General features: G+C 53.7%; 9 protein-coding genes across 9 annotated transcripts; 3 read left to right on the top strand and 6 right to left on the bottom strand.

Moving 5' to 3' along the window:
• Window positions 1-1,520: 1,520 nt before the first annotated feature.
• Window positions 1,521-4,266, bottom strand: J4E93_002053 (uncharacterized protein; the record flags this gene model as incomplete). The annotated part of the gene is made up of 2 exons (XM_049340001.1): window positions 1,521-3,442; window positions 3,492-4,266. 2 exons carry the CDS (start codon window positions 4,264-4,266, stop codon window positions 1,521-1,523), a joined length of 2,697 nt encoding a protein of 898 aa, XP_049202323.1.
• Window positions 4,267-4,787: 521 nt separating this feature from the next.
• J4E93_002052 (uncharacterized protein) lies at window positions 4,788-6,477 on the top strand (the record flags this gene model as incomplete). Its single annotated transcript, XM_049340000.1, has 2 exons — window positions 4,788-6,068; window positions 6,124-6,477. 2 exons carry the CDS (start codon window positions 4,788-4,790, stop codon window positions 6,475-6,477), a joined length of 1,635 nt encoding a protein of 544 aa, XP_049202322.1.
• Window positions 6,478-6,724: 247 nt separating this feature from the next.
• J4E93_002051 (uncharacterized protein) lies at window positions 6,725-8,392 on the bottom strand (the record flags this gene model as incomplete). The annotated part of the gene is made up of 3 exons (XM_049339999.1): window positions 6,725-6,864; window positions 6,920-7,900; window positions 8,344-8,392. 3 exons carry the CDS (start codon window positions 8,390-8,392, stop codon window positions 6,725-6,727), a joined length of 1,170 nt encoding a protein of 389 aa, XP_049202321.1.
• A 341-nt stretch (window positions 8,393-8,733) lies between these two features.
• Window positions 8,734-12,875, top strand: J4E93_002050 (uncharacterized protein; the record flags this gene model as incomplete). The annotated part of the gene is made up of 3 exons (XM_049339998.1): window positions 8,734-9,094; window positions 9,243-9,309; window positions 9,524-12,875. 3 exons carry the CDS (start codon window positions 8,734-8,736, stop codon window positions 12,873-12,875), a joined length of 3,780 nt encoding a protein of 1,259 aa, XP_049202320.1.
• Window positions 12,876-13,719: 844 nt separating this feature from the next.
• On the bottom strand, window positions 13,720-14,477 carry J4E93_002049 (uncharacterized protein; the record flags this gene model as incomplete). The annotated part of the gene is made up of 2 exons (XM_049339997.1): window positions 13,720-14,370; window positions 14,421-14,477. The coding sequence occupies 2 exons, from the start codon at window positions 14,475-14,477 to the stop codon at window positions 13,720-13,722; spliced, it is 708 nt and encodes a 235-aa protein (XP_049202319.1).
• Window positions 14,478-15,408: 931 nt separating this feature from the next.
• NMT1 (glycylpeptide N-tetradecanoyltransferase) lies at window positions 15,409-16,561 on the bottom strand (the record flags this gene model as incomplete). The annotated part of the gene is made up of 3 exons (XM_049339996.1): window positions 15,409-16,329; window positions 16,376-16,478; window positions 16,527-16,561. The coding sequence occupies 3 exons, from the start codon at window positions 16,559-16,561 to the stop codon at window positions 15,409-15,411; spliced, it is 1,059 nt and encodes a 352-aa protein (XP_049202318.1).
• Window positions 16,562-17,537: 976 nt separating this feature from the next.
• J4E93_002047 (uncharacterized protein) lies at window positions 17,538-18,884 on the bottom strand (the record flags this gene model as incomplete). Its single annotated transcript, XM_049339995.1, has 2 exons — window positions 17,538-18,802; window positions 18,878-18,884. 2 exons carry the CDS (start codon window positions 18,882-18,884, stop codon window positions 17,538-17,540), a joined length of 1,272 nt encoding a protein of 423 aa, XP_049202317.1.
• A 203-nt stretch (window positions 18,885-19,087) lies between these two features.
• On the bottom strand, window positions 19,088-19,659 carry J4E93_002046 (uncharacterized protein; the record flags this gene model as incomplete). The annotated part of the gene is made up of 2 exons (XM_049339994.1): window positions 19,088-19,588; window positions 19,648-19,659. The coding sequence occupies 2 exons, from the start codon at window positions 19,657-19,659 to the stop codon at window positions 19,088-19,090; spliced, it is 513 nt and encodes a 170-aa protein (XP_049202316.1).
• Window positions 19,660-20,848: 1,189 nt separating this feature from the next.
• On the top strand, window positions 20,849-22,783 carry J4E93_002045 (uncharacterized protein; the record flags this gene model as incomplete). The annotated part of the gene is made up of 1 exon (XM_049339993.1): window positions 20,849-22,783. The coding sequence occupies one exon, from the start codon at window positions 20,849-20,851 to the stop codon at window positions 22,781-22,783; it is 1,935 nt and encodes a 644-aa protein (XP_049202315.1).
• Window positions 22,784-22,801: the final 18 nt, after the last annotated feature.

Here is a 22,801-nt window from a genome sequence, read left to right as displayed (position 1 = left end):
TTGCCGCTCATGATCTGCGCAATGACGACCACATTGTGAAATGCTCCTGGGAAAAATGTTTCTTATCGAAGTTGAAAATTATTGTATATATGACAGTAAAGACGTCACCGCCCATGTCCAGAACGTGCTCTCCGACGACTGAATGGAATTGATGCGCCATGACACCAGCCCGTGTAATCTTTTGAGCCTATCCTCATAGCACTTTCACATGCTCCACGCTTCTGTCACTCTGCCACGACAATTCGGTGCAGTGCCGACAAATGTCCCTCGTCTAAGCAGTCGAAGTGCGCCTCGAAGGAAAAACGCTCCAGAATAGTGGTTCGAGGCCTTGTGGTCTTGGAGACAACTCTCACGCTGTGTAGTGACTCGGAATCGGCGGTCCTGTCATACCGATAATACCACGTTCGATCGTGCGCTCGCAGTGACCGTCACAGCGAGTGCGCTCATGCGCATGCTCGACTTCGACCTGGATGTTTTTGGCCTGCAACAAAAGGCGCGCCCGCCCTGGCAGTCGCTCGAAGAATACATTAGATTCTTCCGGAAGACAGTAAGGCAAGTGGATCACAATGCGGAGTTCTTTCAACGAGGTGAAGTATCTTCCCCAGCCAGCCTTGGCCTCACCGTCATATGCCCACGAGTGCGGCTCCTCGATAAAACAGGTATACCCAGCTGTGAAGGACGCGCGGCGAGGATGAGCTAGGACAGCTAGTTGCGAGCCTTGGCAGCCGCCGCAGTAGAATAGCCCTAAGGGGTACGTGAAATCCTGTATTTCCATATGTATCTCGAGCTTCGTAACAAGATGTGCGATGGCCTTGGATGGATAGCGGAAAGACGAATGGGTTCGACGTGACCCGCGCACAACTAACCAGGCCAACTTGAATGTGTTTTCGTGGTAATAGATCTGGTATGCGATACTACACAGCTCTTTACTGGCAAGCGCGGTGTTCAGAAAGCGGGGTCCGTAGATAAAGTCATGGCTACGACTAGTGACGCTCCAGGGAAAGCGGAGATGGTGTCGAAAAATCTCAAGCTTAAGCTCCTCCGGAAGCTCGTTAAAGCGATCGAATTTGAAATCAGTGTCGAAAGAGGTAGTGGAGAGGAGTAAGTCCTCAGGTGAGTCCTTGGGATCGTCGATGGCGGGTGGGAGATGGACGACCGAATCTTCGGCCATGTTGTCTTGAGCAATCTCGAATCTTAGCCTTGAAGAAGAGAGACTGGTGGGGTTGGAGATTGACCAGGAGCGTAGCTAGCAGCTAGGTAGGTTGGGTCTGTGTTCAGTGGAGCTACTGGATGCCCACCAGTATCGAAGTGGATAAGGAGCTCCGTCCGTGCGCCCGCCACGGTTCAATCCGCTTGAAAAACAACGCTGATTGACCAATCGGATGGGCAATATCACGAAGTCAGCCGCCAGACAGTTTCTCGGGCAACGCAGGAACGTTTTTGCTGAGGAAAGGAACAGTGTCCAAGGTCTCGTGCGATGTAAGGCAATCCCGATCTCACTCGGCAGTGGAGGAGTTCGCTCAATCTACATCTGCTTCACTATCAATCGTGAGTTCTACCATACCATTGACCGAACATGTGTCTGGACGAATGAACCAGCGAGCGGCGGCCATGCTGACTGTGCCTGCGCTCATAACCAGTGTTGCAATGTGCGGCTTCGGTAGCTCTTCTAGCACAGCCTGGTTGTCGCTCGGAAAGTCCGTTGCCTTTGCAGACCGTGAGTAGAAGATACGAGATGACAGAAAGGGTACGTAAGTACTGAGTCGGAAGAATCGCGGGTGGTGACTCTCGGCCTTCGAGGCTGATGTGTCAGATCGTTGTCTTGATACCTTCTTGACATTGGCGTCCGGGGTGTGCACAATGTCACGAGCTTTCTTCGAAATGACGAGCGGCTTCCGGGTCTGGTTTTGATTCTTTCTGTGGTCGACAGGTAGAGTTGAAACAGTGTTGTCGGCAACAAATGGACTGACCGAGGCTACGTCTAGATCCATAACGCAAGGCTGCCAGCTCTCATTGAACTCCACGGGCTCGAACGATGCGCCTTTGTTGCGCATATAGCTCTGCTCGATGACACCAGAGCCTCGCAATAATGTTGGCTGTGAAGCGCCATGAAAGTTGTGCAAATGCTGGAGGAAAGCGTCTTCAGATGTGTAAAACTCTTGATTGCACGAGCGATACCGATGGTAATTCTGCGCATGTTCGACGTGGAACGTTCGATAGCCGGAGCCGCAAAGGTGACAATGGTGGGCTTTGGCCGAAGGGAAATCTGGACAGAGGGGCGGACCTGCATTGTCTGCAGCAACGTCGTCGAAGCTCCGGAGAAATCGACAGCTCCACACACGACAGTGAGAGTGTTCGTTCATATCTTTGACATCCGTAAAGACCTTTTGGCAGTATCGACATCGGAAGGATTCGTATGGTGTAGTTGAGTAGAGGTTCTCCAAATGGTTTTCCTTGCGCTCGCTCCACCACACAGCACGGTCAAGCTCACGCGCGACGAGGTGCTCAGCAACATGCTTACATCGTTGGGACCAGTCTTTTGACTTCTTTCCGCAAAAGCCACAATGAAGCATCGGATCGTCAAGCTTCATTGGAGCACCGAAGCGACGCCACTTCATGGCGAGGTCCTTACAACCAAAGTTGTGGCCTTCAGCGGCTAGTAATCGAGCTTGACAGCCGGTACGTACCGACGGATGTTTGGTGTTGGCGAAGTGAACATGGTGGAGGTGCTGAATGAAGTGATCGCGGCGATAGAAAGTCCGTTGGGATTCGGGCTTGCTTCGGCATTGTTGGTACTTGTGGCCAGCCAGGTGAGCATCGTCGGGATGAGCCTGGCCGCAGAATGGACATGCTTGAAGAGTTTCAGATGACTTTGTGTCACAGCAGATCCAAGTGGTTCGAAGCGCATGGACAGAGTCTTCGTGGCGTATCCATTCATACTTCGTCTTGAAAGCCCGCGGACAGAAAGTACAGAAAAAAGGCAGATCTTTCTGGGGTTCACCTGCACTGTTCACACCGTTAATAGCTTGGCGAGGAGACTCTTTCCAAGCCATCCGACGTCGGCCTCGACGGCGATCACGACCAAAAGACGAGGTTTTACTGCGGCTACCGCTGGAAGACACCGTGTATGTTGTGGGTGTAGTGCCTTCAGAAGAAGCAATCGACGTGATGACGGAACCTCTGCGACCTTGCCTGGGCTCAGACCATCCACTGTTTGGGATGCTTTCGTTGAGAGACTCAACATCGACGGCAGCCTGTACTGCAGACAGTTCAACAGCTTCCTCTTGGTACGACTGTGCAAGATATACCGCCAGAGGCGGCTGCGGCAGTCGATTTGCGTCATCTGCTTGCTTTTGGAGGCTTTCCAGACTATCCCTTGACAGCTTCGTCTTCAGCGTGCGATTACTCTGGTCTGAACCATCCTTCACAGTGGGGTGGGAATCTGAACAGGTAAGTCAAAGCATGATCTCATGAAACTGGATACGACTCACCTCCACACTTCTTCCTGGCTCGGGTATTATTGAACCAGTTGCGGACTTTCTTCACGTCCAGATTGGCTTGATGTGCGATGATGTCCAACTCCCACGCGCAAGGGTATGGATTGGCAGCAAATTCGTCCTCCAGTACCTGCCTTGCTTCCAGTGGGATACGGCACTGAGGACCTTTACGTTTAGCTGATGCTGGTTTCCAAGTGGCTATTGAAGGCTGTGGCTGGGTTGCGACCGATCTGACTGGTAGCTTTTCTAGTTCAAGGGAGGCATCGGCCGGAATCATTGATTGATCGAGGACTGAAGGACGTAGCCCGAGCTGAGAGTGCGGATCCTCAATCAAGCTGCCTTCATCATCGCGTTGCATTAGCGCAAGTGATGATAATGAAGGCGGGAGAGTGAGGTCCGTCGCATCGCACATCCTGTGGTCCTTGGCATGTTGCATATCAACCGTTTCCCAATTGACGTCTGCTCTCGAATCTACACTCGTTTCAACCATGGACGTTGGAGTGTATGTTGTCGAGTTAGACGGTGGCCATTGCTGGTTCATATCGCCAGTGGAGAGATTATGTGCCACATCGTACATGGGCACGTCGTACAATTGAAGGGTATCCTGGGCCGCTGGCTTCATAGCCCAGTCAATAGTCGTGACATTGTCTGAGTGAAAGTATGGCGCGATTTGCTCACTCGAAGCATGGGTGTTTTCGACTTCGATGTTCTGTTCAAGAGCGGCGAAATCGAAGAAATCGTTCATCCTGTCAAGCGCGTCGGAATCCATCGTGACGCGTCTCGTGCGACCTTGGGACGCGCTGAGAGTGGTCTATCCTGGAGCAAGGCAATCTTTCATCGGCGGATCAATAGGTCCGAATCGAAAAGAGTGACATCTGATGTTTGGTTGTCGCATGACAGAACGTGGAGCTGGCTTGACGCTGATGAGGTGAAAGGTGCTGCGGCGTTGGTCGTCTATTGATGAACTGGGTGCGCCCGGGCGATCCTCTAGGCAACCAACACTAGTGAGCTCATGCTGTGTGACGAAGAGGCCGGCGTTCTCCTATGAGAATAGCAATCCATTGCGACGACCTTGACAAGCAAACCTCGTGAAACAGATTATCAGAATCTGCTCACCCACGAGTTTGATGCTGATATTAACCACGGTCGGCATCTGTCCGCGTTCAGGCCGGGAAGGCGCCACCATCCGATGTCGTTAGCGTGACTTGTTGACCCACCGAAAAGTTCCTCCACCCGAAAAGCTCACGACATTCGCAACTCCACGCGCATTGATCGCATCCAACTTTCACAATGGCGGCCGAAGTACAACTCCTGCAGCCCTTGAAGCTGCCAAAGGGCCCTTCCACCCTTACATCTGAGCAAAAGTACTGGAACTCATTCGCCTCGGAGCTCAAACTCGACCCTTCGCAACATTCCTCGCCCGTAACTCACATCTCGATACCGCCCCCTCAGCCTGCCAATACGCTTTCGGCCACCCAGGATCTCTTCGCAGTCACCACAGGATCGCGCGTCCAGATTTTCTCCTCTAAGAGCCGAAAGGTCGTCAAGACGATATCGCGTTTCGGCGTCGACGACGTTGCGCATTCGGGAAACATACGGCGCGATGGCAGGATTCTGGTCGCAGGAGGAGATACTGGTGTCATACAAGCGTTCGATGTGAAGAGCAGGGCCATCTTAAAGACATGGAAGGAACACAAGCAGCCTGTCTGGGTCACACAGTGGAACCCTACAGATCTCACGGGTTTGATGAGTTGTTCCGACGACAGAACTGTGCGGTTATGGGACTTGCCGAGCGAGAAGAGCGTGATGAAGTTCGACGGGCATCAAGACTACGTGCGCAGCGGTACCTTCATGCCTGCGCAAAGTGGGCTGCTCGTATCTGGAAGTTACGATCAGACGGTGCGCCTCTGGGATTCTCGAGTAGGCGGAAAGGCGGTCATGGTGTTCAAGCACGCTGCGCCCGTCGAGACTGTCCTTCCTATGCCGTCTGGAACGGCCGTCCTCGCAGCAGCCGACAACGTCATCAGCGTGCTCGACATTGTAGCCGCAAAGCCGATCCACATGCTGCGCAACCACCAGAAAACCGTGACCGCGCTCTCATTAGCGAACAATGGGGAACGCCTCCTCTCCGGTGCTCTCGACGGCCACGTCAAGGTTTTCGAAACAACAGGCTGGAACGTCGTAGGTGGGATGAAATACCCTTCGCCCATCCTGTCACTCAGCGTCATTCCGAACCAAAAGGAGGACAGACACATTGCCGTGGGTATGCAGTCCGGTCTTCTTTCAATCAAGACCCATCTTTCCGGCGAGCAGAAGGTCCAGGCTCGCGAGCGAGAGAAGGAGATGAAAGCGCTCATGGAAGGCAAGATCGAGGAGTACGACAGGAGCAAGAAGCGGAAGCGTGGCAAGGGCTGGGAAAAGCGCATCCGAGGCAAAGACTTCACCGGCGAGAGCGCGGACATCGTGATCGAGGGCAATGCGCGGGGAAAGATCACGGCCGGACAGCCGTGGGCGCATGCGCTGCGAAAGGGCATGTACGCGCAGGCCCTGGACATGGTGCTCGAATCAAAGGTATGCTCTTCATTCTTTCTGTATGTCCCTGAGACTAACGCTAATATTTTATAAGGATGCAAATGCTCGCAGCCAGTCCCTTACCCTCCTAACTGCTTTACGCCACCGCTCAGCTCTCCGAACTGCTCTCAGCAACCGCGACTCCGTAACCCTCCAACCCATCCTCCGCTGGTGCATCAAGAACGTTTCCGATTACCGTATCACACGTCTGACCACCGATGTCGCGCTTGTAGTCCTGGACCTATACGCCGACCAACTGGGCAGAAGCGAGGAGGTCGACGATTTAATTATGGCGCTCATGCAGCGGGTCAAGGTGACCGTCGAAGCAAGCCAAGACGCATGGAAGGTACGCGGCATGCTAGACATGCTTGTCAGCAGCGTCGGCGCAGTAGACGGCGCGGAAGCATGACAATGGTAAAGGGATCTTTTGTTTGCATAGCGAAGGCGTTCAGGATCTTTTCACATGTTCAAAAAGTTGAAAAGGCAGCAGCAGCCATGTACGTTATGCACCTTGGATGGGTGATAGAGAGATACCCGGATAAAGCGATTGGCATTGCTTTGGATGATGGGGAACGGTATGATCTTGAATGGTATATTGTACAAGCCAGTTTTCTTCCACCGGCTATATATGCTATACACTGAATTCGTACATTCGTCTACCACAGGCAGTATTGCCGTTGTGATGTCACGGGCCGGTCGGGAAGTGCGACCCACAGCTTGCGGTTGTCGCGCTTCTTCTGGAGCTCGTCTGAGATGCGTAAACGCGTCTTCTCTTCCTTGAGAAGGACGGAGAAACCTGTCGTGGAATGTTAGCGCCCAATTCTCCAAGATCAAGTATGCGACAAACTCACTCGTCGTGCGGTGCTTCAGCATGTTGATAGCACCCCGCGCCCTGAACTCCGGGGTCTTCCAGCTCTGCCCGGGTCCCACCCACGCCTGGTCAATGTAGATCTCGCTGGGGTCGCGGACCACCTTCTTACTCCCATCCTTCAACTGGATCGTCGTGTCCTTGAAGAACGGCACCTTAACTGGCTTCGCCTCCAGACTGCCATCCTTTTTCGACGTCTTGTAGTCCCAAGTATCCTTCGGTCTCCCCGCATCCGTAGCTGCTCTTTGCTTTTTCCAGCGCGACACCGCAGCCTCTTCGCCAGCGAGACCCATACCGCGGGCCGCAATGGCTTCGTTCTGCGCGATTTCGAGGCCCTTGATGACGTCGCGGGCCACACGTTTCTTGGAAAAGCGGAGTTGGACGAGAGCTTCCGAGACAGTCTTTCCGGCGATTTGGTTAACGACCTTCTGCAGCTTCTTGGTAGACGTAGGGAGGAGTTGTGACCTGTAGAGTGACTGGCGTTCGGTACGGAGTATCTTCTGCGCCTTTGTCATGCGGCCGTGGCGCTTCACGCCGGAAATGATGAGTTTGCGCTCGAGGCGCCTGCGGGCTTTCTGGTCGGGATCGAGTGACATATCCATGAGCTTCTTGTCCTCCTTGAGCGCCTCTTGTTGCTCCCGCTTGCGGTATTTCGCCTTGATTTCGAGTTTCTCCTGCGGGCTCAGGTCTGGCCGCCAGCCGGGCATGTCGCTTTCGGGTGGGAAGAGGGAAGTTGGGGTTACGGCGAAGTCTCCTGTACGAGGGGTGGGGCGGACGGGCTCTGCTGAGGCGTCTTTTCCTGTCGCACCTGTTCGTTTTCCCTTCTTCGATAGGTAGTCTTCGAGGATCGGATTGCTGAGGTCATCGTTGTCTTTCTTGCCTCCGAACGAGATGTTGCGCTGGGCGATTGAAGGGATCGAAGTCGAGGGTATCCATTGGGTGTGTGGGCGGAGGGCGGCGAGGGCTATTCGATGTCAGTCGTCATGGTGTTGTACCGCCCGGAAGAGCGACTAGCGCGTGGATGGATGCGGAGAAGATGGTGCAGGGGATCAATGCCCCCAATAATAGCTTACCTGACTGCCCCAGCCGCCGTGAGGGTATCCGGGCGCTCATAGCGATGCTCGACACCACGGGGCTGCGGCGTTGATGATGCCAATGCTGTGAGGTGCTGCGGGAAATTCTGTGGCACGGCGAAAGGCTCCGCGCAGGGCGCGGCGCTTGCAGGGGTCTGGCTCGGCAGACAGATCATGATGAACCAGACGCTACGATCAGCTCGCAGAAGAAATGTGCAGGAGTCGTGTCGTCCCGCTCCTGTCCAGACCACCGTCGACTCTAGACTCTTGACCCCGTTGCCTGACGCGCATTCCGTGACGCGCCAAACATCGTGCTGTACCGCCGCCAACTCACTCCGGGAGTCCGCATCCAGCTGCTCCGAGTCGCGACGTGCTCGCTCCATCATTACTCGATTAGTCGCAGGCCCAAGCTTGCCTGGTGCACCTAACCACCTTTTCTTCTAGACCGGGTATAGGCCTTCTCACCCACGACGCCGACGAGGTCATCTCCCATCACACTCGCTATCCCCATCGCCTCGCGCCCACGACGGTCCTTTTCGCGCCAAACGCCCGCCGTCGTCCCATGCCGCTCGTTACGAGGGATTCGATGCCTAGTAGTTTCCGTAGCTCGCGACCGTAGACAGAGAGAGCATCGAAAGACGCCTGGCGCGCGTGTAGCATTCAAGACAGCTGCGGGATCGCAGTGCGTGCCAAACAAGAGCAAAAGGTCGTGAAGTCGTACACCATGGATATCAACTCGCTGCTATCGCCCTCGGATTCGCCTGCGGGCACCCCAACACCACAGTCGGCCCCTACCATCCCGTCGCCGTCACTACTCCGGTCCCCGGGCAAGCGCACAAGACGCCAGATGCCATCGCGAACACCTTCGGGCCTAAGTCAACAGATCAGGTCCTCCCCGCAGCCGTCCCAGACGCTCCAACAGCGTGTACCGTCCCCAGGGTACGCCCACATCGCGAACGGCGCAAGAGCAGTGCACAGCGCAATGGGAACGCCACAACAAATACCCTCGCCGCACGATGCGCGCATGACGCCCCCGAACCCCATGTACCGCCAAACATCCACACCGGGCATGGACACACTTGCAGGTACGTGCCCGCTTTCTTTGGTGTAGTGGCACAGTGCTGTAGACAGCCCCCATGTAAGGGAACCGCAGCTTGGAGATGCAGGGAGAAAAAGCCCACAACAAACGACGACGAGTCGCTAGCTCACGGGGCATCTGCTAACATCTTTCAGACCTTGCCAGCATGCAGCAGCAACAAGCTGCGCGCCAGAACTCTGTAGTCCACCAACGGCCTGTCACGTAAGTCCCTCGTCTTTACTGATTTCCCTCGTCCGCCCCGTTTCTGAGACCACGACTGCACCTGCATGTCCACGTGTAGCGCGCTTTGTGTTTTGTGGGGCAGGCAGTGACGTCCGGGTGTCGCGCTTGCCCGTGATCACGGGTTCATGTTGCCTGTTCCGGCAGCCTAGTTTTGTCGCGCAAACTCCACCACCAAAAACTGACCACTTGCTAGACTGCAACACCTCGGACAAAACCTCTCCGGTGAGTCTGTAGCCAGCATCATGTCCGAAGCCTCACCGCGACCGCGCAATTTCATCACCCGCTCTCTCGACCAGCAGCACATCGACTGGCTCAACCAGCTGGACAAGACGCTGCTGGAAAACCCATTCGACTACTACAGCCATGTTTCACTCGTCACCATTCTACACCAAGGACTCCAAAAGCACCTCGAATCGCTCGACTCCGACCCAAACGCATACGAGTTGGTCCACACTCTGCGCGATGCCTACAAAACCATGTCAGACAAGTACCCGCTTGGCGAGCTCTTGTGGCATTACCGGCTGAACGACGAGAAAACTTTGGCCAAGGATGTGGAGCAGCGCATGGGTGTGCTCGAGCTGCACAAGCAGGCAACACAAGAGGAACCTTATAGCGCAAAGCTCTGGGCTGCATACGGCGAGTATGTGAGCTACCTGGTCGCCTGCTCTTGGGAGCAAGTACCGCCAGAGGAGTGGTCTGAAGAGGAGAGGCTGATTGGTCGAGAGCTCTTCCAACCTCAACTGCTACTGGACGCGCTGCAAGAAGGTGCCGAGAGAGTCAAGTACAACCTTCAAGAGAGCAATCTCGTCTGGGACCGCTACCTCCAGGTTTTGGAAGAAGACCTCGAGCGAGGAGGTTTCAGCCAAGAGAAGGCGAAGAGAGTAGCCGCCATCTACAACGATCGCCTGGGCCAACCACATGCAACATGGGCGAACACCCTTAGCAGATACTCTTCTTTCAATTCTCGCTATAACCAGAGCCACTATGAGCAGGTCATGGACGAGGTGGTGCAAAAGAATACACACATCAAGCAGCAATACGCCAACCGCGAAGAGTACGAGTTCAAACTCCTGCAGGCTATCCAAGCAGGCGACCAGGCTGCAGAATACACCGCCATGACACGCTACCTGAAATGGGAGAAGAGGACTATGGGTGTCTATAGCTTCCATCTCGTCAATGCACTTTACGAGCGAGCTACGCTCCGATTTCCTGTCGATCCTTCAATATGGGAAGATCACGTCGAATTTCTTGTTTGGCAGGATAACCGGTCGGTAGATCTACTCAATGTTTTGGAGCGCGCGACGCGCCATTGCCCATGGTCTGGATCGCTCTGGTCACACCGGTTATTGACACTAGAAGCGGAGAATAAGCCATTCGAGGACCTGGAACTTGTCAAGCACACGGCCACTGGATCCGGACTTCTGGAGCACACCGATTTGGATGAGCTCATCAAGGTTCAGCTCGCTTGGTGTGGATATCTTCGACGAAGGGCTTTCGATGATCCCAGAGCAACGGAGGACGATGTTGATGTTGCCGAGGTCGGAATCCGATCGGCTTTGGAGTTTGTCAGAGAGGTCGGCATGAAGAAGCATGGCAGAGAATGGACGGACCGGAAGTACCGTCTTGAGCGCGCCCATATCAAGTTCTGGCTTCAGCGTGGTGACATCGATCAAGCGCGGCAGATTCAAGACTCTATCACCAAGTACCAGGAGGACTCTTACGACTTCTGGTATCGCTGCTACATATTCGAGATGCTCCTATGGGCGCCACACGCAACGAGGAGCAAGCAAAATGCAGGTCAACCGCTATTGCCGCCCACTCAGGCCACTGCCATTCTGGAACGTGGCATGAAGCGCTTACAAACGATTGATCAACCAGAGCTGCTTATCGACATGTACATCAGCCATTGCGAGCAGCACGAATCGGCGTTGAAGGTACGTAGCGCGACGATTGAGCGACGACGAGCTGAGCGCATCGTGTCCGTCCGGAGGGAGAAAGAGCGAGCACTTGCGGCCGCTGCAGCTCCGCCACAAGACACGCCAGATAGCCAAGTCGGAGACAGCTCGACGAAGCGGAAACGAGAAGACGGTGACGAGGACGCAGTATTGAAGAAGAGCAAACATGTAGAGATCTCAGAGGCTCTTGACGGGGTCAATGGTCAAGCCAGAGTCGCGAGCGAAGCACCCTCGGAAGCTCGCTCTACAGGACCGAAGCGAGATCGCGAACACACTACAGTCATCGTGAAGAAGCTACCATTCAACACTACACAGACTCGAATACGCCAGTTCTTTACCGACGCAGGCACAGTACGCAATCTAGTACTTAAAGAGGAGAAGGATAGTCTCACGGCTGTGGTGGAGTTTGAGTCACCTGAAGAAGCCCAGTATGCTCTGAGCAAAGAGGCGAAAGGATTCGAAGGTCACAACATATCGATCGAGCGAGGTCAAGGCACGACACTATACGTCGCAAACTACCCTGCGCATGCCGACGAAGCCTGGATCCGGAGCCTCTTCAGTCCATTCGGAGAGATTATCGGCATCCGCTTTCCTTCACTCAAGTACGATGCGCATCGCCGGTTCTGCTACGTTCAGTTTGCTTCAGCTGAACAAGCGGTCGCTGCGACACAGCTGAACGACACTGACCATGAAGGGTTGAAGCTAATTTCAAAGATCTCGGACCCCAAGGCCAAGAAGAAACGCGATGGCGCTACCTCCGAGGGTCGCGAAGTCTACATCTGGCATCTCAACTTCAAGGTTAAAGAACGAGAAGTTAGGGACGTCTTCTCCAAGTTCGGCAAGATTGAGAGCACCAAGTGCCCAACTATCAGGTCGACTGGCAACAACAAGGGTTACTGTTATGTCGTTTACGATAACAAGGATAGCGCTGAAGCTGCAGTGGCAGAAATGCATGACAAAGAGTTTGCGGGCATGAAGATTAATGTCGAGATTGCAAAAGAGCGACCTGACACGAAGCCAAAGGTGCAATCAACCCTCGACAACACGGATAACCCAGCCGTTCGCGAAGGTACTCCTGGACAGAGCGACGCTGCCCCTGAAACCGCTATCAAGCCCGCATCCTTTATGGACCGATCCATTGCAATCCTCAACCTGCCTGACACGGTGCCTGACGTGCGCATCAAACCGCTTGTCGAACAGTACGGCTTCAAGAGGATCAAGCTCGAACCCCATCATGGTGGTGCGATCATCGAGTTCACAACCGTGGAAGGTGCTGGCAAGGCTCAGTTTGCGCTTGAGGGCAAAGATTTCGAGGGAAGGAAACTGCGCATCGGAACAGTTCAGGACCTCAACAAGCAGAAAGGAGAGTGGAAGGCAAGCAACAGCTTCATCCAGCCAAACCGTGTCAACCGACCTACTGCTGCTCGCGGTGGACGAGGACGAGGAAAGCCCGGTCTTGGTCGCCCAGCTATACCGAAAGGTGCTACAACGACGAACGGCGAGCCGAAGAGCAACGCAGACTTCCGCGCACAGTTCTTGAAGGAGCCTGCTAAGGAGGCAAACAAGGACAACGACAAAATGGAAGAGTAATGGCAGAGGATTGGAGTACGGTCGCATGTCAAGGCCCGTGTAGGGCCTGACTGGTGTTTATCAAGGCGTGGGTTTCAACGGCCGCTTACGGTTGAACTGCATACTTTGGCGTTCGAGGATAGGTTTTCCATGGATCGGAGCCGGTATGGTTGGCTTTCGATGTCCTCTTTCCTCTTGGTCTGGTGCTGAGCACTGTGTATGTAGTATAATATAATGAGTGTAAACTATATCTGATCTTGATCTGCTTCACTGTGATGATGACATTCCTTTAATATTGCCATGCCCTTACAATGGACTTTCTAACGTTGCTAACATCTACGCACAAAGCCTGATCGTTGGCTCATACGTAACACGACAGCTCCTGGCCACGGTGTGGGTTCCCGTCAGCCAATCAACCCAGCTTAGCCAATATGCTGTCGGGCAAGATGTTTGATAACAACGGACAAGGCGCACGAATGCGTAGCGTAAGGATCGAAATGCGCGGGACGCGGTCGCTTGAGCTGTGATCACGATCACTGATTCAACAGCATGGCAGCCGGACATATCTGTTGCGTCCAAAAAGTTAAGCGGAGTCTCTTGATATCAATAGCAAATCACAATAGAGGAGGCTGTGTCATGGTCGCGTCAAGCTGATATCAAATTGACTGTATGTTTTGAAGAAATTCATGCTGAGTCTGGTAAAGATCTGATAATATGTAGAAAAGAAAATGACACCCTTTTCTCGCCTCCCCTACTTTGCAAGTTTCGTTTACGTCCTGTTGGACTCAACCCAGGTATAAATTCAGAATATGTTCTTGACGCCAAGAGCTCGCTGAGGCCTCATGTTTCGCGTATCCCGTTGCTCTCAAATATCACCTGCTAGTTCCCTAATCCTAATCCTCTCCGCCAGGTCGGCCATGGTCTCTTTCATGAGCGAGAGGACACATGCTGGGGGTGCTGTCTTGAATTTGATTGCCTTGGCTATCTCGGCTGCGATGGCCTTGGAGTCGCTTGCAGAGACGCCAGTTTTATGGCCGAAGAGCAACTCTTCTAGTTCGGTGATCTTGGAGTTGTGCTGCTTCCTCTTGATGCTCTTGGTTTTCTTGGTCTTCTTGATGCTATTGATGCTCCTGGTGCTCTTGAGCTGCGATTTAGTGATCCTGGCTGGCTTGGCTCGCTTGCTCTTGAATTTGTTTTGCTTTCTTACGAGCTCTTCCGAAAGGGAGTCTCGGTACTTGTTCTTGTAGATCGTGAGCGCGGTCTGAATCCACCAGTTGTTTCTCGGCAGTCCGTGGAACAAATGGTCCTTGTTGATATTTTTTGCCTCGACTACGTTGGTCTGTTCGTTCTCGCTCGGAGAGTTGTAGTAAGATGGTTTCAATGTGAAGTTGTCCTTGGCTGGCATCTTGTTGATGTGAACAGCCATCCAGACCAGAATGCCTGTGACATGGTCCTCGGCAACAAGCATTCGCTTAGAGGCAACAGAAAAGACGTAGTTCTTCGGGTCTTCACCAGGCTGTTCACATTAGTGTTGATCCTAAGCGTGACGTGTTGGGTGCATCTTACGTGGTAGTCCTTCGCATCTGTGTAGGAAGCGGCCATCTCCTTTTCGACGTTCGGCATCTTGGTGGCTGTTTGTTGTTGGCTTCTCTTGATAGCTTTTCTCGTTGGTTTTTCTTGTTGGCTGTTTTTTGTTGCGTTGGGATTGTTTTGGTAAGTGGTGATGATGGAGATAAATGGCAATTGACGAGAGATGTTATTGCGATGATGTAGGAAAGATGGAGCTGAAAAGACGACGAGGTTCTATTTATGATCATCTAAGGTTCTGAGGTGAGAGAAATGAGGTATATTGCACTGGCTTCCCACGTGGACAGGTAATAAAAGCATGTGTCTTTAGTAAAAGTCTAGATAACTAGACGAGTTCTCCGTCACCTCCAGTCCTAGGAAGACATGTGAGACGCATTCGAGAGAGCGGCAGCTGTGATGTGATTTGAGAGTGAAGCCACTGAGTGGCAACTGGATACTCACGTTGCCGGTTATCGATAACAAGGGACGTGAGACGACCTCGGGAAGCTTACCGCGCGATTGTAGAAGGCACGTGATTGTCACTGCGCACTCGTAAGCAACAGCACCCGGGGTCGACCCTGCCCCACTTCTAATAAAGAGATGCCGCTTGTCGCATCGCTATACTCTTCGCACTATTCTGCATACTTCGCAAAGATAGATGCGGATCAGATGCCGCGTGACTGTGAAAATGGGCTTGGATCTGTGCATTCACTCATTTCCCCGGTGGCCGGAGATGGTCGTCTGGCTGCCGATTACGTCAGAAACCCTCTGGTGGTGATGAGCGTGAGCTTTGGTAAATTACACAAGCTGTTCGTCACTAACCTCACGGAAGCCACGTACAATTGGCAATAAAGAGATCCTGAGCGAGTGACAATTTCATTGTTCATGTCGATATTGTACTGGCAATTAAGCCGCAGACCGAAGATCTCCGACGCGTTGAGATGGAGCTAATGATTGAATCTCCAAATTCGAGTACCTGTACGCCGAATTAAGAGGCAGGGGCAGCAGCGCCAACGACAGTCTTGCCAGACATCGTTTCGAGGCGCTTGAACCCGCCATGCTGCTTGACGCCCTCCTGCAGCTCAACCATCCTCTTCTGATCGCCGGTAGGATCGTCAGCTTCCTCCTCCAGACCCCAAGCCAAATACTCGTTCGTGTAGTTGGGCTTGAAACTGTCGTCCAGCACACCGAGCCTCTTGCCGTAGCGGGTAACCTTCTCCCAGTCACGCTGAACATTCTGAAGGTCGGGACTGAAGTACGCGAAGCTACGCTCGAAGATCTTGCGGTTGGTAGGCGTGTTCATAGCCGACTTGAAGTTGCAGAATTCCTCCCATGCCTGGTCGGGAGACTCGAGGACAAAGTCGGTGGCGCGCTTGCATGCGCGAAGGAAGGCGCGGACTTTCTCGGGATTCTGCTTGATGAAAGCGTTGTTGCCGATGTAGAGGATGCTGCAGAAGCAGCAGCAGCCGAGTTGAGCGAGCTCATCGATGCGCAGCATCTTCACTTCGTCGCGCGAGCGGTTCTGGCTCACGAGCCACTCTTCGAGTTCGACCATCTGGACGTTTTCGAGACCGATGCCGGCGTCGATTTCGCCCGTGATGATGGAGCGGGTCACGTTCATGCCAACGCGGACGGCCTGGTAGTCGTCGGGCGACATACCGTAATGCGCGGTGAGTTCGTCGAGCTGGATCTTGCCGAACTCGCCGACGTAGCCAATCTTCTTGCCCTTGAGGGTGGTGAAGTCGGGGGTGATACCGGAAGACGTCAGGTACACGACGCCAGTGAAGGGCTCATTGAGAAGAGAGCCAATTGATTGAACCGGAAAGCCACGAGCGGCGGCAGCGAGTGTGTGGATCATGGCCTTGAAGCCGAGATCGACCTTGCCAGATCCGATGATCTCGGTGACGTCCTGACTTGATCAGCTCATGAAGTACGGGGAACAGCATTGGTCATACGCTAGGATCATTGGGCTCAAGAAGAGCGACCTTGATGCCTTCATCCTTGAAGTATCCCTTGCTCTGAGCAAGATAGAGGGGAGCGTGGTATGGCGTAGCGTGCCTGTTCACCGTCAGTATACACCTCATGCAACCTAGTTGCAAAGCGCACCAGTTGGTCAAAAAGGTGATCTTATCAGTCGACATCTTGACTTGGGTGCAGAGGCTGAGCTAGTCAGTACGCCAACATAGTGGGGAAGGGGTCATCATGAAGCAGCAATAGTCCTTCGCGCTGGAATTATCCAGATCAAGTTTGAACGGTATGATCTCAGAACAAATCATCAACGATCAGATCCCGAGAAGGAATCTGAGTCGCTGATGACTTGAACACCCGCCATGCTTTGCTTCTGATGGTTGAGATGGGTACCTGATGATGCCATGCTGGGCACCTGTTACTTGACCGAGATGGAATTCTGGTGTGCGAAGAGCGGAGCCAGATTGGCCTCGCTTTGCTGGTTCGATGATAGCATCGTACCAAAAGTGGGTTGTGTTGGGTTGGTGAAAGCTGGATATGTGCGATTGGAAAAAGTTGAGGAACAATTGAGGATGCAGCTTGAAGCCGCGGATAGAGCCGGCTACTTATACTTTACGTCTCATGCCATCATTGAGGTCATATATGGATAAATTGCTCACTGTAGGTGCATGTGTTGGGACATGGTGGGGCAATGAGGGGTACGCTTCCCGTGTGCGTCAACACACATCACTGAACCACTACCCGCGTCTCATCATGCAGGCAGGATGTCTTTCAGTAATCATCATTCGTTTAGATTCAAGCACGGTACGTTCGTAAGCCGTAGCTCCAACTTGGGTGGTCGGTCTAGGTTTGATGAACCACGTCCTTGGGAGCTCACGCGACGATCTTGTCTTTCTTCAGCACACGGATTACTCCATTGAAATAGCTGCGTCGCGCCAAAACCAAACGAGTAAGAAGAGATATCCGCCTACTGCTGCAATTCCGTGAGCTGATGCTCCATGTGTCATCGAAGCGGCAGCCAATGACACGTACTATGACCAAGACCTTCACTCCGAATATCGGTCGTGTGAAGATTCTGAGTATCTCGCAGATGTACAGATTCGTGACATGAAGCATAGGTTGTTTAGATGCGCTCGCGTGCCATTGGTATTACAACGCTATCATTCTTTCTTGCAGCCACCCGTCCAAGCCGTGCCACATCGAACTATCCATGTCTTTCTCTCCCAACCTCTCGCAGAAGTGCCTCAGAGCCTCGCATCTCTGCTTGATCCATTCTGTCTTCTCCTCTTCGCGACCACTCTTCATCTCTCCAGCAATAGCGTGTGCTACCTTTGCTTCGCACACCGGACACAGATATGGCGGTTGTCTTACATCTTCCCTCATGCTACCTGTACCCTGCATATTACATGCATAGTATACACAATGGTCGAGCGCAAAACAATGTCCTAGTTCGTGTGACACTGTACGCGCGAGACGTGAGAACCACAGTGCCTGGACTTCTTGCACCGCTGATGTAGGCTTATAGGTTGCCGCAGCCTGGATGGCCGCTTTCATCGCTCCACTCTTGCTCAGTTCTTTCTGTTTCTTTGCAGCGGCTTTGGCTTTCACATCCTCCACAGCACACAAGTCATCGACGAAGGTTTTACAATGACTCCACGGCCACATGTGGCTTCTATCGATCTTTTCTCCTTCTCGTTCGTCTAAAATGGGATTATATCGCGCAGCCTGTACAACTGCCACTCTGCTGCCTCCATACGCCCTGCCACAACAGAAGTCGTCATCGTCAGACTCGTAAATGTCGTGGTCGACTAGGAGGACCATTGCATAAGCGTCATCAGGCAGAATTGAGATTGCTGTGTCGAGGATGTCGTCTAGATTCAGTTGAACGGGGAAGGCCTTGTCCGGCGCAGGGCGGACGCGGATTCTGGTGCATTGATCTCCATGTGATAGGCCGATGTACTTCGGCAGAGTGGCGCTTCGACAGCCCATGGCGGACTTGGTATTCGAGCCCCACGATGTCCAGGTCAATGGCGTGGGGAAGAGACGAACAGGCATATCGTGATAGAATGCGGTGAGATAGTCGACGAAGTGATCCGCAGATGGAGGAGAGAGACCGGCTTTACCCTCGACTTTGACTGCATCGTAACCGCTTGGTACTACCCAGTGTCTCATAAAGTCTGCCTTGAAACCGATCCCAGGCACTTGCACCACATACAACTTGTTCCTTCTTGGCGCCGATGATAGTTTGTTCCTACACTCCTCGCTCAGCCATCCCTTCGTACTCTGCGGTTCAGAATCTGGATCATAGTTGAGCTCATCGTGAGGTAGGACTAGAGGAGCGGGAAATGTTCCGATGGAATGATCCTTGACACTCTTCGGCGCTCTCCCAGACGTCGTTTCTGCTGCTGCACGTGCTGCGGCATGTGGCTGTTCATATCCAGCTAGTTCTGCGAAGGGCGAGGAATTTAGTTGTAGAATGGTGTGCTTACATGCCATAGTGGCCGTCAGTACCAAAGAGATGTGAGAAGAATGGGAGGGAGACGGGAGAAGAATAGGGACAGGGACTGCTGCCTGAATGGCGCTGCTTGTCTTGGACGCTAGGCAAACCCCCGCGATTCATGTCTACACCTCGCTTCATGCCGCCGGCTCATCGTGTTTGATTCTCTCCTTCCATCCCTTATGCTCCCTCGGCCGTAGGTTTACCACAGCGGGTCGTTCCTTCCCCAGTATAGCAAACTCCCTCCAATCGCCAAGCTGTTGAAGATGCCAACGTAGTGACCCGCAATCTTGTCCTTCGCTCCATACGCGCTGACAATCACCGTATCCGCGACAGTTGCGACCAATCCCGCCATGACCGCAACTCCCAAGCTCCTCCTGTCTCGCAGTACCAGACCAAAGACCGCTAACAGAACGCCGTTCTGAACGTTGCGCGCTGCTATTGCTGCAACTAGGGCTTTCTTGGTCTTCTGATCCTCGTCGTAGGTGCTTTCGGTGTTGCTGGAGCGTTTTGCGGATGCGGGCGAAGTGTCGGACTCGGCCGAGATGGGCAGACCGTAGCCATCAGCGAAGAAGGAGGGGTCTCGTAGACCTATTATTCCGAACGGAACGATTTCGAGGGTTGCGATGAAGAGCGCGAGGCATTCCGCTGGCGGAGGAAGGTGGTGGAAGAGGTTGCGGGCTTGAGTAGTCATAGTGGCCCACTGGTTTGACCGTCAAGATGGTCTGGGAGATAGTTGCAGCGGTGCCAGGCTTGAGGAACGAGACGAGACATGGTGTAATCTTATAGAACCAGATGCCATCGATGCAGGAGAGATGTAGGTGTATGTAGACTTCCTTGAGCTCCCATTGGCTGACAAGTTCGGACTTCGGATGCGGGGATCGCAGGGCTGTCGCGTCGACGCGTCTTCCGCCCCATCGCTTCGCGCCTCATAGCTTCTACAACGACTAAACACCACTGGAGATGAATACAAGCTCACTACTTCGATACCCCTGATAAGGTTCCGCGATGAAGGCCTCCCTGGCATGCGCTACAGTGGAGCCATGCTTTCAGTGAACCACGCCGCGGGTGATGCCGGCTTCTCCTCCACGCCCAACGAGCGCGCTGCAATACCGAATGAAGGGGGAAGATGTTTTCACGAGAAAGGAAGCGCGAATGAACATAGAGGCACCCTAGAAAGAGATGGAGAGTGAAGATCGACTTCCGTCAACTCTGGACTTAGAGTGCACAGTGAAACAGTGTCGTTGAGGCATCGTGGCTGAGTGCATACCGGGAGGCGTATACGTGCTATCACTTCTTCACTCGGTGGGGATGAGTGGGCATATTGGCTCGCAGTAGCGATTATCTTGGAATTGGATGGGGTTACTTCCTTGGAGCGGATACGCACATGGCAAACTCGTCTATCCGTGGTCTCGCCCTATCAGAGGTTTGTCATCTCAAATATCAGCGCACGTAAACGCATCGCTACCATGTTTTGCCTGGAATTGTGAAGGGCTTTGGAAGTGGTACAATGCTTGTCTGCATGTGCGGTGAAACTGAGTTCAGCTTTTGACAGCTCGATTGCGCCTGCTTTCTGCAGACAATTTCCTTTGTGTGGCGCTCTTTCCTTCCAAGGTTGTCTTCACTCGACCCTCAACACCACGAAAAGCTTGGACTCGCCTCGCACACTTCCGCCTTCACACGCACCTCTCAATTTTGCTAGCCGCTCCCTCCCCAGTACATAATCCGCCCGCCCTCACCTTTCTTCTTACTCTCTCCACACTCGCTCCTCAACTGCGCAGCTACAACTCTTGCGTTCCGAAGCCTCTACCGCCAAAATCTTCTGTCGACCTTGCGCAATTTGAGCCTTCCTCAGGCGATCAGTATCCATCAAGCGAGCTTCGCCCTCACCTCCGCCTCCCACACCTCACGAGCCGCGCCCCAACCCCCGACTCCTACCCCGCTCGTCAAGCGATCTCACAAGATGGCGACGGCTCCTTCCTTCTGGGCTGCTGGCGGCAGCAAGATCAAGTCCGCCGACTCCCCGAACCCGAAGATCGCAGAGGCGCCGCCGAAGGCGAAACCAGACCCGCAACTGAAGAAGGGCCTTGTCCTCAAGGGCATGACCAACGGCCAGACTACGAACGGCGCGTCCAATGGTACCTACCCTAAGTCCGCCATTGGCAAGAAGACCAACTGGGCCGATGAAGACGATGACGATAACACCTTCATCGCCGAATTCATGAGCCAGGACCCCAAGATCGCCACCCTGGAGACCACCGTTGCCCTGAAAGAGGAGCGTGTCAAAGAGTTGGACGCATTGGTCGAAACCAAGACGCTTCGTATCGCGGAGCTAGAAGGCGCAGTCCAAGACAAGGACACCCACATTGGCGATCTCGAGACGGAGATCCAAAAGAAAGAGGTTGAGATCGAGAGGCTCAAGAAGGCGAATACCGACCATCTTGCTCACAACCAGGAGCTTCTCCGCGAGGCTGAAGAGAAGGACAGCCAGATGAAGAATCTGAAGGCTGAGCTTCAAGAGAAGATCTCTACGATTGGTAACCTTGAGGAAGCGAAGAAGGCTGCGACCATTAGCAGCCTTGAACAGGAGTCAACCGCGCTCGTTCCTGTCCCCACGAACGACGAAGTGATCACTGAGGATGAACGTAAGAATGAAGCATCGGAAAGCATCAAGTCGAATGGCGCCGATGTTGTGACCGAGACAGCGACCAAGGCTAAGAAGACCGCATCTGTGGCTTCTGATTCAGACAGCTTTGAGATGGTTGATGCTTCCATGACTGAGGAAGTCAAGGACGAGAAGCCTGCAACCGTCGTCACTAAGCAGCCTGAGGAGACCGGAACGTCGAAGAACACCAGCGGCCCATCGCTTGTCACATCCTCATTCCCCAATTTTGTGACGAAGGAGACCCTGAAGGTCGTTCCTCCGGCTCCGAAGCCCAAGACCCTGACCTTTGGCATTGATATGTCCAAGTACGGGAAGAAGCCGGTTGCGTCGGCCGCCGCAAAGATTCCACCTCCATCATCGCCCGCTGCAGAGCTGAATGGCCATACCACTCCCTGGGGTCACTCGTCTAGGCAGGCGCGCGACAAGAATGGTACCATGCCCGAGCTCAACCCTTCGGCTGACATCCGTCACATGTCGCACGGGCAGCGCGTCGTCTTCGGTAATGGTCCTGAGGTCATCGTCAAGCTTGGAGAGGCCAAACTGGCTAGTATCCCAAAGTACGTTCTGATGCAGTGCTCAGGCAAGGCATACAAGTACTTCACCACCAACCCCGATGCGACCTCATGGGTTCTCCCCGCCGGTTCAATGGACGCTGATGCTGCGACGGCGCATCTCAAGTGGATGGATGAGATGACCTACCAGAGCAGGGTCTACTCTGTCCGCCTGCAGACTGAAACGGTGTACGACAAGAAGAACCTACACATCTGCCGCGCCGCTCGCGTGCTGGGCTTGAACAACACGTACGTGGCCCAGTTCACCAAGCAGTTCTGTGACCGGATTCGTGCTCAGGACGTATCCTTCGAATTCATGGACCTTCTTTGCCAGCTGGCATACCCGGAAAACGACCCGGTGTTTGACTGCATGGTTCACAACCTTGTCAACCAAAAGAAGGTTGGCAACGCCAAGGGCGCGGCTGATTTGGAGAAGCTGATGGCCAAGCATCAGTCTCTAAAGGAGAAAGTGGAGAAGATCGAGAAGCGAATTGGAGGCCGTCCACGCAAGACCTGGAATTCGCCTGAGGGTAGTGCTCGTGGTGGAAGCAACGACCGCAGCGGTGGCAAGGGTAGGAACCGTAGCAAGGCGGCACCGAGCAACACGCCTGTCGCACCGGCACCAGGAAACAAGCCCGCTACCCCGGCGCCTGGTGACGCGTTGTTCACCACTCTCCACTAGGTCCGCCTAGTGACATGA

This window comes from Alternaria ventricosa (assembly GCF_023758065.1).
Source record: "Alternaria ventricosa strain BMP 2768 chromosome Unknown scaffold_3, whole genome shotgun sequence".
Classification (NCBI taxonomy): domain Eukaryota; kingdom Fungi; phylum Ascomycota; class Dothideomycetes; order Pleosporales; family Pleosporaceae; genus Alternaria; species Alternaria ventricosa.
The sequence above is the reverse complement of the archived record's forward strand: the minus strand, read 5'-3'. Positions and strand labels throughout refer to the sequence as shown.